This window comes from Bubalus bubalis, chromosome 6 (genome assembly GCF_019923935.1).
Source record: "Bubalus bubalis isolate 160015118507 breed Murrah chromosome 6, NDDB_SH_1, whole genome shotgun sequence".
Lineage (NCBI taxonomy): Eukaryota > Metazoa > Chordata > Mammalia > Artiodactyla > Bovidae > Bubalus > Bubalus bubalis.
The window spans coordinates 29104842-29119592 of record NC_059162.1 but is presented as its reverse complement, the minus strand read 5'-3'; the positions used below and the strand labels follow the sequence as shown (position 1 = coordinate 29119592).

General features: G+C 34.3%; 1 protein-coding gene across 3 annotated transcripts in view; it reads right to left on the bottom strand.

Annotated features, from left to right (window-relative positions):
* Positions 1 to 14751, bottom strand: part of TRIM33 (tripartite motif containing 33) — a 141724-nt gene that overhangs the window by 29324 nt on the left and 97649 nt on the right. For all 3 annotated transcript variants that reach the window (XM_025288048.3, XM_025288049.3, XM_044944520.2), the window contains exons 5-10: positions 14003 to 14119; positions 11197 to 11311; positions 8869 to 9015; positions 8285 to 8402; positions 6614 to 6885; positions 5716 to 5880 (exon numbers count right to left, since the gene is read on the bottom strand). In XM_025288048.3, coding sequence (XP_025143833.1) covers positions 5716 to 5880; positions 6614 to 6885; positions 8285 to 8402; positions 8869 to 9015; positions 11197 to 11311; positions 14003 to 14119 — 934 coding nt within the window. The remainder of the gene's footprint in view (positions 1 to 5715; positions 5881 to 6613; positions 6886 to 8284; positions 8403 to 8868; positions 9016 to 11196; positions 11312 to 14002; positions 14120 to 14751) is intronic.

The window sequence follows — 14751 nt, the reverse complement described above, 5'->3', positions numbered from 1 at the left end:
ATTCAACAACATATTAAAAAGATCACACATCACAACCAAGTGGGCTTTATCCCAGGGATGCAAGGATTCTTCAATATTTGCAAATCAACCAAATTGAAAGATAAAAACCATATGATATTCTCAATAGATGCAGAAAAAGCCTTTGACAAAATTCAACATCCATTTATGATCAAAACCCTCCAGAAAGCAGGTATGGAAGGAACATACCTCAATATAATAAAAGCCATATATGATAAACCCACAGCAAACATTATCTTCAATGGTGAAAAACTGAAAGCATTTCCCCTAAAGTCAGGAACAAGACAAGGGTGCCCACTCTCACCACTACTATTCAACATAGTTTTAGAAGTTTTAGCCACAGCAATCAGAAAAGAAAAAGAAATAAAAGGAATCCAGACTGGAAAAGAAGAAGTAAAACTCTCACTGTATGCAGAGAACATGATCCTTGACATACAAAACCCTAAGGACGCCACCAGAAAATTACTAGAGCTAATCGATGAATATAGTAAAGCTGCAGGATATAAAATTAATACACAGAAATCCCTTGCATTCCTATACACTAACAATGAGAAAACAGAAAGAGTAATTAAGGAAATAATTCCATTCACCATTGCGTCAAAAAGAATAAAATACTTAGGAATAAATCTATCTAAAGAAACAAAACACCTATATACGGAAAACTATAAAACACTGATGAAAGAAATCAAAGATAACAAAAATAGATGGAGAAATATACCATGTTCATGGATCAGAAGAATCAATATAGTTTAAATGAGTATACTACCCAAAGCAACCTACAGATTCAATGCAATCCCTATCAAGCTACCAATGGTATTTTTCACAGAACTAGAATAAATAATTTCACAATTTGTATGGAAATGCAAAAAACCTTGAATAGCCAAAGCCATACTGAGAATGAAGAATGGAACTGGAGGAATCAACCTGACTTCACAGACTATGCTACAAAGCTACAGTCATTAAGACAGTATGGTACTGGCACAAAGAAATATAGATCAATGGGACAAAATAGAAAGTCCAGAGATAAATCCACACACCTATGGACACCTTATCTTTGACAAAGGAGGCAAGAATATACAATGGAGAAAAGACAATCTCTTTAACAAGTGGTGCTAGGAAAACTGGTCAACTACTTGTAAAAGAATGAAACTAGACGACTTTCTAACACCATACACAAAAATAAAATCAAAATGGATTAAAGATCTAAACATAAGACCAAAAACTATAAAACTCCTAGAGGACAACATAGGCAAAACACTCTCCGACATAAATCACAGCACGATCCTCTATGACCTACCTCCCACAGTAATGGAAATAAAAGCAAAAATAAACAAATGGGACCTAATTAAACTTAAAAGCTTTTGCACAACAAAGGAAACTATAAGCAAGGTGAAAAGACAGCCTTGAGAATGGGAGAAAATAATAGCAAACGAAGCAACTGGCAAAGGATTCATCTCAAAAATATACAAGCAGCTCATGCAGCTCAATTCCAGAAAATGAACGACCCAATCAAAAAATAGGCCAAAGAACTAAACAGACATTTCTCCAAAGACATACAGATGGCTAACAAACACATGAAAAGATGCTAAACGTCACTCATTAACAGAGAAATGCAAATTAAAACCACAATGAGGTACCATCTCACGCCCGTCAGAATGGCTGCTATCCAAAAGTATACAAACAATAAATGCTGGAGAGGGTGCAGAGAAAAGGGAACCCTCTTACACTGTTTGTGGGAATGCAAACTAGTACAGCCACTATACAGAACAGTGTGGAGATTCCTTTAAAAACTGGAAATAGAACTGCCATACGACCCAGCAATCCCACTGCTGGGCATACACACCAAGGAAACCAGAATTGAAAGAGACACATGTACTTTTTAGCAATCACATCACACCACTTTTTACAGTGCTAGGGCATGGAAGCAACCTAGATGTCCAACAGCAGACAAATAGATAAGGAAGTTGTGCTACATATACACAATGGAATATTACTCAGCTATTAAAAAGAATGCATTTGAATCAGTTCTAATGAGGTGGATAAAACTGGAGCCTATTATACAGAGTGAAGTAAGTCAGAAAGAAAAACACCAATACAGTATATTAACGCATATGTATGGAATTTAGAAAGATGCTAACGATGACTCTATATGCGAGACAGCAAAAGAGACACAGATGTAAAGAACAGACTTTTGGACTCTGTGGGAGAAGGCGAAGGTGGGGTGATTTGAGAGAACAGCACTGAAACACGTATATTATCATATGTGAAATAGATCGCCAGTCCAGGTTTGATGCACGAGACAGGGCACTCAGGGCCGGTGCACTGGGATGACCCTGAGGGATGGGATGGGAAGGGAGGCGGGGAGGGTGGTTCAGGATGGGGGACACATGTACACCCATGGCTGATTCATGTCAATGTATGGCAAAAACCACAACAATATTGTAATGTAATTAGCTCCAATTAAAATAAATAAATTAACTTAAAAAAAAAAAAAAAAAAGCTACGGTTTTTCCAGTAGTCATATATGGATGTGAGAGTTGGACTATAAAGAAAGCTGAGCACCAAAGAATTGATGCTTTTGAACTGTGGTGTTGGAGAAGACTCTTGAGAGTCCCCTGGACTGCAAGGACATCAAACCAATCAATCCTAAAGGAAATCAGTCCTGAATATTCATTGGAAGGACTGATGCTGAAGCTGAAACTCCAATACTTTGTCCACCTGATGCACAGAATTGACTCATTGGAAAAGACCCTGATGCTGGGAAAGACTGAAGGCAGGAGAAGGAGAAAACAGAGGATGAGCAGGTTGGATGGCATCACCAACTTGATGGACAAGAGTTTGAGCAAGTTTCAGGAGTTGGTGATGGACAGGGAAGCCTGGCGTCCATGGGATCGCAAAGAGTCAAACACGACTGATTGAACTGAACTGAACCGACATACAAAATAAACAAGCTACAAGGATATACTGTATAGCACAGAGAATATAACCAATATTTTATAACTATAAATGAAGTATAATCTTTGAAAATTGTGAATCACTATGCTGCACACCTGAAACACATACTATTGAAAATCAACTATATCTCAATTTAAAAAGAAAACAAAATATTTGCAGTAGGTTTCTGATATATTTTCTCAGGATAAAGAAAGTTTCTTCTATTCAGTTTACAAGATTACCATGAATCATTACTTTTATCAGATACCTTTCTGTATCCATTGAGATGATCCTTAATGTGGTGATTTAAACTAAGAGTTGTTTAATGTTCTTGTTTTCTCAAGATAAATTTAATTATATGTGATAAACATACATATATATGTGCTATGTAAAAAAAAAAAGATAACAGAGATTAAAATCTCTGGGAAATAACTTAGTATACACATATAAACCATCTGAAATATTTTAAAACTTAAAATTCTAACAGTCAGTGATTTCTGTAGGACCCAAAGTCTAAGGACAAGGTCCTAAGATGGTTGGTCTGATTTTGTAGCTTCTGCACCATTCTAAAGGGTGTACCTGCCTCCTGGTACTATTTGAAGGCTTTCCAAGAACTAAGGGGTCATTGTGTATGTGAATACTTCTAAGGAAATTAAAATCTAGATAGTCAACCTTCATATATACTTTTTTTCTGAAGAAAACCCAATTTACCTAAGAATGTACCATGGTCTGTGAGTTTTTCCCAACTATTTCTTTCAAAACTGCCCTTCTCCAAAAATAAAAAAATAACACAGGATATCTCTAACTCATCTCTAATCTAATCCAACATATCGCCCCAGCATAAAACACACACACACACAAAAACAACGCTGAAGAGATAGGCAAATGTACAGTTGAAAATAAAGGCATCAATCAATCAGCGGACAGAGTGTCTGGCTCTAATACCTGGGTAACAAATCTTTGGATTGAGCTCTGATGATACTTAATGATCAACAAAAATGACGAAAGGCCTAAAGAAGTTGTCAACTGGTAAATCAATGCTGAATTCTGACTTACTCTCATAACAAACATACAAATATGCATAAATGAATAGGAAAGGAAAAAGGCTCTATCACATAAAGAAATGTATATCTCAAAGAATTTAATTTTTGTTCCCTAATATTCTTAAACCATGTAAATATATATCTTAAACTATATAGGAATAATTGTAATGAAAATCTGGTCTAAAGAAAAAGTATTAATGCTTGATAACAGCATTCAGAATTTTAAAATAGAAAGACTTCTTTCCAGCAGAAAACTGTAACAAACTGATTCACAATACTATCAAACATAAATATATTAAGATAAAATTCTATAAAAGTAGAAAATAAATTCAAGTCCAAGGAGAAAAAAGTACGTAATTTTGACTTTCAAAAAATAACTTGCTAAGATAAAGAAATATTGTATGATATCCTCTATATGTGGAATCTAAAAAGAAATAATACAAATGAACTTATTCATAAAACAGAAACAGATTCATAGACTTAGAAAACAAACTTATGGTTACCATGAGGGAACAATGGGGGCAAGGGATAGTCAGGGAGTTTTGGATCGATATGTACACACTGCTTTATTTAAAATGAATAACCAATAAGGTATATAGCACAGGGAACTCTGTTCAGTGTTACGTGGTAGCTTGATGGGAGAGGAATTTATGGGAGAATGGAGACATGTATATTTATGGCTGAGTCCCTTTGCTGTCCACCCAAAACTATCACAGCACTGTAAACCGGCTATAATCCAAAAAAACAATCTGCTACCGTATTTGGGACTCCAGTGGATCCACTTAAAAAATAATGCAAGGGTTTTACTTTATAATGTTAGTATTTATAATATGGTAGACAGTAAGCCCTGCAAAGGGCTTACTATTTAAACTTAAACTTGTAATAGAAGTTTTAAATGTCAACCTTCAAATGTGAGGTATTATGGTATGTATTTTTCAAAAGTCTTTCAGAGGTAAATGAGCCAAAAAGTTGGAGGACCACTTCTCTAGGATGGTATTTGTGCAACTTTAGTATGCAGGTCCATCTAAATCAGTACAAGTTCACATACTTCTGAGTATTCCCCTCCTGTAAATTCTGATTCAATGGATATGGTTCAGAATGTATTTATGACAAGATGCCCCAGTAATTCTCATGGCCTTTATATCATACTTTGAGAAACATCACTCTAACAATGATAAAATGACCTTTTTTTATATATCACTAGAAATCCTATGTAAAAGTAATCATACCTTCCTATACAATCTACTATTCAAGCAAAGATTAGAAAACATGCCTCTGTAAACACAAGAGTAGGCATACCCATCCTAAAATAAACAACACTGAGTAAAGAGAGGAATAAAAAAGTCAAAATGTCACATTAAAAGATCAGAAGAATAATTTCAAGAAACTAAAGTTTTATTCTTAATTTTACCATTACCTCTAGGAACTCTGGGTAAATAATAAGCTCCTTTATTTTTCACTTCTGTAAAATGAATTGGTTGGACTAAATAAGGGATGCTCAACACAAAGTATACATTGGGCTTAAAGACATCAAAGAAGCTCTTAAAATTTAATACAAATTTTATGTGTATTTTCCTGGGACAGGAAGATAACACAGCATTAGTCAAATTCTCAAAGGTATCAATGACCACCCTTCCTCCCTCCCACAACTGATTTTAAAAAATTGCTGTCTTTTAGTTTTAAAATTGTATGATTCTTACAAATGTAACTCTAGGCATACTTGTCTTTGGAGATGTGGCTGCATCATGGAATATTGAGGGCCGCTGTGCCTGGGTATCCCTGGTATTCGGGTAGCATTCTGAGCCAATCTCATCTGATGGGCTTGGAAAGCTCCACAGTTCATGTTGCCTCTTTGCATTGCTTGAACACTGATCAATCTTGGAGGCTGCAAAAGGTATATATTGCATTTATGTAATAATATTTATAAATTTATCTTTAAATTATAAAATGTTACAGTAAAAATAATTTTCTTAGGATAGTAAAAAGTGTAAGTCATTCTGCTCGTGTCTTGCCCCAATCTCCTTCTCTTAGTCTAAGTGTGTTTCAAAGCCTATCAGCATTAACCTAATGAACCCCGGATGAACAGTTTTGATTTGGATGAGAGAGAAGAGAGCAGGGAAGATACAGGAAAGGAAATGATTTGACCAAAAGCCTAAAGAACATATCAGATATCAGATAGAACACGGTTCTTTGACCCAAAACCACAGGTGCAGAATAAAAAAGATGTGGTATAGAGGGATAAAAATGTGTATACCTCCACAGTGTGTGTGCTCAGTCGCTTAGTGTCAGACTCTTTGCCAAGAATACTGGAGTGGGATGCAATTTCCTACTTCAGGGGATCTTCCTGACCCAGTGATAGAATTTGTGTTTCCTGCATACCTCCATAGTACTAGTGAGTTAATTGTTTCCCATCATAGTATTTAACTCTTGTCCTTCCTCATACCTCCCCCACATCCCTGCCATATCCAAAGAAAATGTTTAAACTGACCTTTGAGCTCTGTCCCTTGATCTCTGTCCCCATCAGTAACTTTGAAATGTGTAACTCACCTATATAGGACAGAGTATATATAGACTTGAGGTCTTCATAATTTGTATCAGTAATGTGATACAGCGCTCACCTGTTGTTGTAACATCTGAGGGGCTGCCTGTCTGGAGTGCTGCTGTGTTGTTGTTGTTGTTGTTGGTACCGGTGCAGGTGGCTGCTGCATCCTCATCTGCTGCAACTGCTGTTTCTGTGCATACACTTGCTGTTGCATATGTTGAAGGCGAAGCTGTGCTAAGTTAATCTGTCCAGGGGTTTTACTAATGTGGTTTGTCCCTGGAGGAACTTGCCCAACTACAACATTAGGAGTATAACCAGGAGCTGGTTTACTCTCTATTACTAGATTACCTGAAGGATTTAAAAAAAAGAGAGTAATTTGCATATAATCAACTAACATCGACATCATGGACTAATTATTATATTTTCCTCTTTCCTCTGACAACTACCACCACTCAAAGCTCCCAATAGCACAACAAGGAAGGGAGCTAGGTTCAAAGATGGTAACGGTCAGAAACCTAATATAGTCCAAAGCCAATTAATTGATTTCTGATTACTCAGAATGATATTATCTGCCCTTATTATTTACACAAATGTACAGAAAATTAAAGAGCTGAAAGATACACTATGAGAAGAGGCCCACCTAGTCAGTCTAAATAAATTTTCTCCTGAGGAGATTCAAGGATATCCGAGATTGCTAATACCGATTCCATCTGCCTTTGAACTGTCAAAATGTGCAGGGCAGAGTACTACACTGTTTTCTATGGACATGTTGAATGTTTTAAAACTATTACTATTTATATCCTTGGAAATGACAAATTCTCCTTCCTTTTTCCAGAGTCAAGTACTTTCCAGGAATAGAATGCATATTTTAGGAAGGTTTGCTCTAAAGTAGAGTTGGCAAACCTTTTTCATGTAATAAGCCAGATTTTAAGGCTTTCCAGGCCACATAAGATCTGTCATATACTTTTTGTTTTAACAACCTCTTGAAAACATAAAAGCCAAACTTAGCTACCACATCACACAAAAACAGTTTGCTGATGCCTGATCTAAAGGTATAGCCAAACCTGAATATACACAAAGATTATTATTATTTTTACAAAAAGCCATTCATCTATGCTTTTACAGCTTCCAATGGTGAGCACTTGGACTATTCTGAAAATAAGTTTAATCCATCTGTAGACAGCTCTAACTGTTGATTGGGGAAGGCGATGTTTTATTGTAAACTGAGCTGTTTATACATTTATCTATAATTTTCACCTACAGTCCTTAGATCCATATTGTGGAGTAACAAAAGCAAAGTCCATTTGGCTTCCATGTCAAAAGAGCTACTCTTATCTTTCAACCATGCCTCAGAACATGGGATCTGGACACATTAGCATGCTGAAGGGATTCCTCAAGTGGACAATTTTGTACCATTAATATATAAGCTACTAAGCATGTAAGAAATTATTTAGAGAAAAAACTCATTTGCTAAGTTTTTGACATGTAACAGTCCATAGTAGTTTTAAAAGATGTGGGGGAAAAAGTTTGAAATGATCCCTACTATTGAAAACTATACAGAGGAGACTCTCAACATTCTTAAAGATGTAATGAACAAAGCTGAAGTGAGTTTCCAATGAAGAACTTATCTTTCAAAAGTTTACATGCTAGAATGTCACTTAAAATCTTGAAGTACCTAAGATTTGTTTTAGCTGCTTTCTCCTAATTCAGTGTTCCAAGTTATAGCCATACAACTAATTATTCTTACCTAAATTGACTACATTCTTTGCCCAAAAGGTAGGATCACAATGGAAACGTATTGCTCCATTAGCAGCAGGGACAGGATCACACCGTGCTTTCAAAATATGGCGCAACTGAAAAGTAATCTTAAAGGGAAAAAAATCACATTAGTCTTAAAATTAAATACCACCTGAGAAAACAAACAAGATAAAGACATAATAAAACCTCATGTAGCCCCAGAGTGTCCATCTCAGATGAGACAGAATCAGTGTTTAAAAAAACTATATTAACAATCAAACGCACATGCTTGAATTTCTGCCATTTCTGGAGCTAAACTACATTATACAAGTATTTCCAAAACCTATGATTGACTCAAACCTTAGTGTATGATTTCATTTATATGAAATTCTAGAAAATGATAAAAATCAGACTAGTGGCTGCAAAATGCTAGGGGTAGAGAAAAACAAAAAAACTTTTGCAGGTAATGGAAACCTCCTATATTTTGGTGTGATGGTCATTACTTCTACTGAAATTCAAAATGTAAATTTAAATAGGTATAAGTAACATCTTAATAAGGTCAATTTAAAGAAAAAGAAGGTACTGGGGTCTCACCAGTCGCTTGCTGTACAGTAGTGCCGTGCTGCTACCACTTGCAATTGCCCAGTTAGTAAAGTTCATAACGTGTTTCACCTGCCGGGAAAGGCCTGTGATGTCATTCTGTTGCTGTAGTAACTTCATCTGTCTTTCTTTTGTAACATTCTGAAACAGAACAAGAGGTTCACTGAGGAATTACTATATATATCAGTTCAATTTCTATCGCAAATGAACATAATACATCTTTAAATATGGGATAACTTAAGCTCCTCATTATTTAATGAGTCTATGTTCAAGGACAAAGTTACTAACAAAAGAGGGACTAAAATTTAGTTCTTAGTTCTCTGGGCTAAAATAGACATTGTATATACAGAAACTAATGTTAATTATGTCTTCCTTCTCCTTCAGAAGATGAAAAGTCTTTGTTAAAAATAGTGTCCTTCTATTAGGTTAATCTAATATATAGAGCTTATGAACTGACCTTTAGAAATAATTTTATTATCTTAACTCAGTACACTTCTCAGGCCAAAGAAAATTTTGTGTTACCAGTGCCATCTACTGGTGTGGCAATGAGGCTGAAAAAAACCTATTCTTTTAAATATTAAGACAAAAGGAGAAAGATGAATTGCAGAGTGGAAGCAAAGACCAATTTGAGGAAAATGCTGCAAAGGAAAAATAAACTGCTTTCTGGGGATGAAACTTCCCAGAAGGAATAGAGGATGCTTTATGACACGACTGAGCGACTTCACTTTGACTTTTCACTTTCATGCATTGGAGAAGGAAATGGCAACCCACTCTAGTGATCTTGCCTGGAGAATCCCAGGGACGGAAGAGCCTGGTGGGCTGCTGTCTATGGGGTCACACAGAGTCGGACACGACTGAAGTGACTTAGCTGTAGCAGCAGTTATGTCCTTTGACTTTCAGCATGCTAAACAACTTGCCTCTTCAGTCTTAACCACTTTCTTACAAGTGATTCAACTGAGTTTACTGAACAATATTTCTCCTAAGGAAATAAGTTGCTCACTTTATAATGTAAATTAGTAGATAAAAATATTCAACTGATGGGAGTTTTATTTACAACTTCTCAGAAAATCATCCCTTTTATAAAGTTTAGGAAAACCTCTATTTTACAAAGTTTAGAAACATAGTACACTAGAAAATATCTATTGCTTAAATTATCAGCATGTTAGAAATAGTGGCAGATTTATCATTAGGTATTAGTGTATATTTTAGCAATAAAAGGCACTTTAATTCAAAACTTTTAATTCAAAAGTTCTTGAAATGGTTTCAGAACATTACTTTAGACCTATAATTAAAATGTATTTACTGTAAGTTAAAAGGTATCAAAAATAATTGCCTGCTCGTGCTCTCCCTTTACAAGGTCCTTTTTAAAATAAAAATCTATTAAGGTTAAATACAACTAGGCTGGATATACAACAGTCACAAGAAACCTCAAACTAACAATATGCGTGAGAGTACTTTTAATCTCACAATAGTGGAACAATGGCAACATGTATTTCAAAAGACAGAAATTCAGAAATCATACTCTGCTGACATATATTTATATGTAATTATGCCTAATATTTCACAATTTTGAAGAAAGCAATAGCAACAGAAAAAATCTATGAAAAATTTGAGGTTAATAGTAACTAAAAGTTAATCAAATATCCATGTAATTTATTAGTTTTCAATTCTACTTTAAATGTAACCGCATATTACCTAAGCCAATTTAAAACCACAAAATTTTGAGAACAATCAACTATGGTCACTAGAGTCTCTGATTAAAACAATCTGGATTTCACAAATTGACTGGCTTCTCATCTAGAAATTTACATTCATATATTAACCTCAAAATATGCAACATAAAGACATAATACAACAAAATTACCAGTAAATTTAAAGTTTATAAATTTCAAAATGAATAGCATTTTTAGGAAAACTATGGAACATTAAAAAATAAAATGAAGCACCCGCATGAGTCAGTAAGACTCCGAATATACATTCACATGTAAAAGTTAAACTGAGGGCCCATCTGAGGGGAGAAGAGGGAGTGTGGCAGGTCAGCTTTGTCTTCATTTATATCACATTTTAGTAATAATTCTTTCATTTCCAAGAGGCCAACACTATCTCCTAACTGATAAAGCTAAAGTATTATTAATTAAATTGGGCTATAAAGTAACTAACTTGAAAAGAGGATTTTCCAATTAAAAAAACACACGAAAAAAATTTTAACTGACTTTACTTTCATACCCCCCACAACCAATCTAAAAGAGCTTTCAATAAACATTAAAAACAGCTAAAGAGCAAGAGAAGCAGTTTTTGTTTTATTTTGGCTTTGAACCATACCTCTAGCTGCTGTAAGAGAGATTTTCCTTTCTTATTAATTTCATTGATAAGGGTGAAAATGGCCACTTTAATTTCCTGTTCTACTCGTTTGTTAGTCTCATTTACTTCTTTTATCCTGAATAAGAGAAATGCATCATTAGGTTATCGACTTATCCTACGTCTCTGAATTACCAACTGTAACAGAAATTCATCCAACTGGGCACTTAAACGAGTAATTAAATTTATGTCAAATGTACAACTTATGTTTTGGCAGACCTGACCACTCAATTTGGCCCAAACAAGTTATGTATATAGACAAAGAATGAATTAAATATTTAGTAATTTTAAATTAAGTTCATAAAGGACAGTTTATTACACTACATGGCAATCTCCTTTAGTTTCTATGACATGAAAGTGATATACAAACATCTGCCATCAATGATTGCTGGTTAGTGTTAAATATGGCACATTGGTTCTATTTAATCATAGTGCTTTTCAAGAACAATGAGCAAAGAACCAATGTTGCAACCAATACTACTATCTTTTGAAATAGTAGGACGCGTAGAAGCATTTAGGTTCACTTATAACTACTTCAAATGTGAATTCATATATACTCATTGCATGGGTTTTTCTCAAAATGACTTACTTCTCAAAATGTTTTAAGGGAATAAAACACTTTCATTCCTTTTATAAAAATAGCTGTTAAATGTTTTAGAAATAAATACAAGCTACCATGAAGTTATGAAAATTTTGGTTGCAAATATGAAATAGCCAATACCTTGCTATTTATAAAATAGGAAGAGAAAAATCCCACAAATATAAATACATAAAATGTTAACAAACAATCATAAGATGGTAACCTTCAACTTTTACACATTCTACTTTTATACAAACTATAACTAACACTTTCAAACACTAAAATTGCCTTTCATTTATCAAGTACAAATTTGAATAACTTGAATACACTGGGTCAAGAATGTAGTTTTCCCTCCTTTGTACATCAGGCACTGATTTGAAAGTTTTACTCAGTGCTGTCCTTATCTTATTCAAGTGAGTGCAAGACAATTTTTTTTAAATGAGAGTGCTAATTACTAGTGCTAAGAAACACATGATTCAAAATGATTCGGAAAGGAAGGGGAGGTTCAAGAGGGAGGGAATATACACATATCTATGGCTGATTCATGCTGATGCATGGCAGAACCAACACAACACTGTAAAGCAATTATCCTCCCATTAAAAATAAATAAATTTAAAAATTTAAAAAAAAAAAGATTCAGCCAAAGGTTGAAATCATTAAGCATGCTGACAGTAGAGTCAAACACCCCTAGGTTTAAGCATGGATAATATACATTCAATTGTAAAGGAAGAGAAAAATAAATGAATGTACATTAAAAAATGGAGAAAAGTCATTGAAGAATTTAAAAGAAGTATAATTATAGATTTTAATCTTAAATGCTTTATTTTAAAGCTTTCTGGAGATGAAATTCTTTCTCCAACCATCTGTAATCATACGATACATAAGCCTCACTTGTCTATACAGACTGAGGAACATTTATACAAAATATGCATAACATACATGTATAAAAATACAGGACTGCATATGAATTCTCTCTCTATCCTTTGTCTGAAAAGGATAACCATCTGTAATTTATGAGAAGACAGTTATCCTCTCCAATATCATCTACAATGTAACAGCATAAAAAACATCCTGACATAACCACAAGAACAAACTATGACTAGTATATGTGTATATATATTTACATATTGTCTACACTCTCTGAGGAGCCTCTATTTTCCTTTGGTATAACCGTTTAGGATGAAAGTTATAACATCTCTTAATGTCTAATATATTATTATCTAATATACTATATAATCACCATTCATTCATCTTCAATATTTTAAGTATTTAATGGGTCTTTTTAAATCATCAAAAATTAATTTTAATATTCTAGAGATCCCAGAAGTCTTAATTTTGTGAGTCTAAAGAATAAAAACATATGAACCCTTATTCATACCTCTAGGAACATAGGGGTTTTAATTATGCCAGCTCCAAGTGTTTGTCTGCAAGGACTCCTTTAAGAGTCCTAATCTTCTTCACCTACTCACTTATGAACTTAGTCCCAACAGCCATTCTGGGTTTTTTGTGTCTGTTTTTGTTTGTTTTTCTGTGGCCACACTGCATGATCTGAGTCCCCTAACTAGGAATCGAACCCATGGCCCCTGGCGTAGAAGTATGGAGTCTTAACCATTGGACCACCAGAGAAGTCTCAGTCCCACGTGCTTTATCAACAAATTTAGTTAATTTAGAAATTAACAAAAATAGGATTTCTAAAAACTATTGTTGTTCTAAAAACTAGTGTTGGTGATTTTAAAAAGCTAAAATTTGAGGGTTTACTATGTGCCAGAAACTGTGTTCTCATAATAATACAACTAAGATAAGTACTGTTTTTAATGTTTGTTTTACAGATGGAAAATTTGCCCACCATTCTTCATATTCTCTCCTCTGTCTTCCACAGTCTCTAGTTAAAATTTTATAATTCAACTCTTTATACAATAATTGCTTTTTCTACATTTAACTAAGCCTTATGAAGACTAGAGTGATATTAATTATATAACAGTCAATGATGTATCCTAAATGAGTATCCAAAATTTTAGTGAATTAAATTTTCTTTAATAAACATCATACTCCAACCTCAAATCATTTACTCCTCAAAAAAAAAAATCTTTTCTATATATGTTTAATATAGAAGGAAAACAAATTTAAACTGGACCCACTGTGTTTAATAATCCTTAATGTGAAATTTTGGTTTTAAGGAAACACACTTACCTATTCTGCACCTGAGTAGCTGCGAAATGAACATAATTCTTCTTCTCAAGAAGCTTAGCCAGTAGGTTCTCAATTGCACCTTTCTGGTTTTGAAAAGCTTCTTCCAAAAACTGATACCTTCAAAACAAAAAAACAAAAATTACATTTAAAACAGAAAATTTATGACTGTGATTTGGGAATGAACAACTGCTGGATGAGTCAATCTTGAAACCTTAAATGATCAACATTCTAAGAAGGACACACACCCCTTACATCACCAGCAACTTTTAACTATCAATTCCCCTTCACTCTTAACCTGACCCAGTGAATCCACTACAAAACAAACAAAATCACTCAAAACTGCTCAAGTGTTCTTACATTAGAGTTTTGATTCAGGATTTCATTTTTTAAAAATCCAAATACTGGCATGAGTTGTATACATTTTAAATCAGAAAATATAATCACATTACACAAAATACTTTCAAAGGTGGGAAAACTACACACAATTTCAAAACCATAAAATCACTGCTACTATTGTAATATATGTGTGTGTTAGCTGCTCAGTCGTGTCCAACTCTTTGCAACTCCATGGACTATAGCCCACCAGGCTCCTCTGTCCATGGAATTCATCAGGCAAGAATACTAGAGTGGGTTGCCACTTCCTTCTCCAGGGGATCTTCCCGACCCAGGGATCAAACCCATGTCTCCTGCATCGCAGGCAGATTCTTTTCCATCTGAGCCACCAGAAAATCATACAGAAATATAAAATA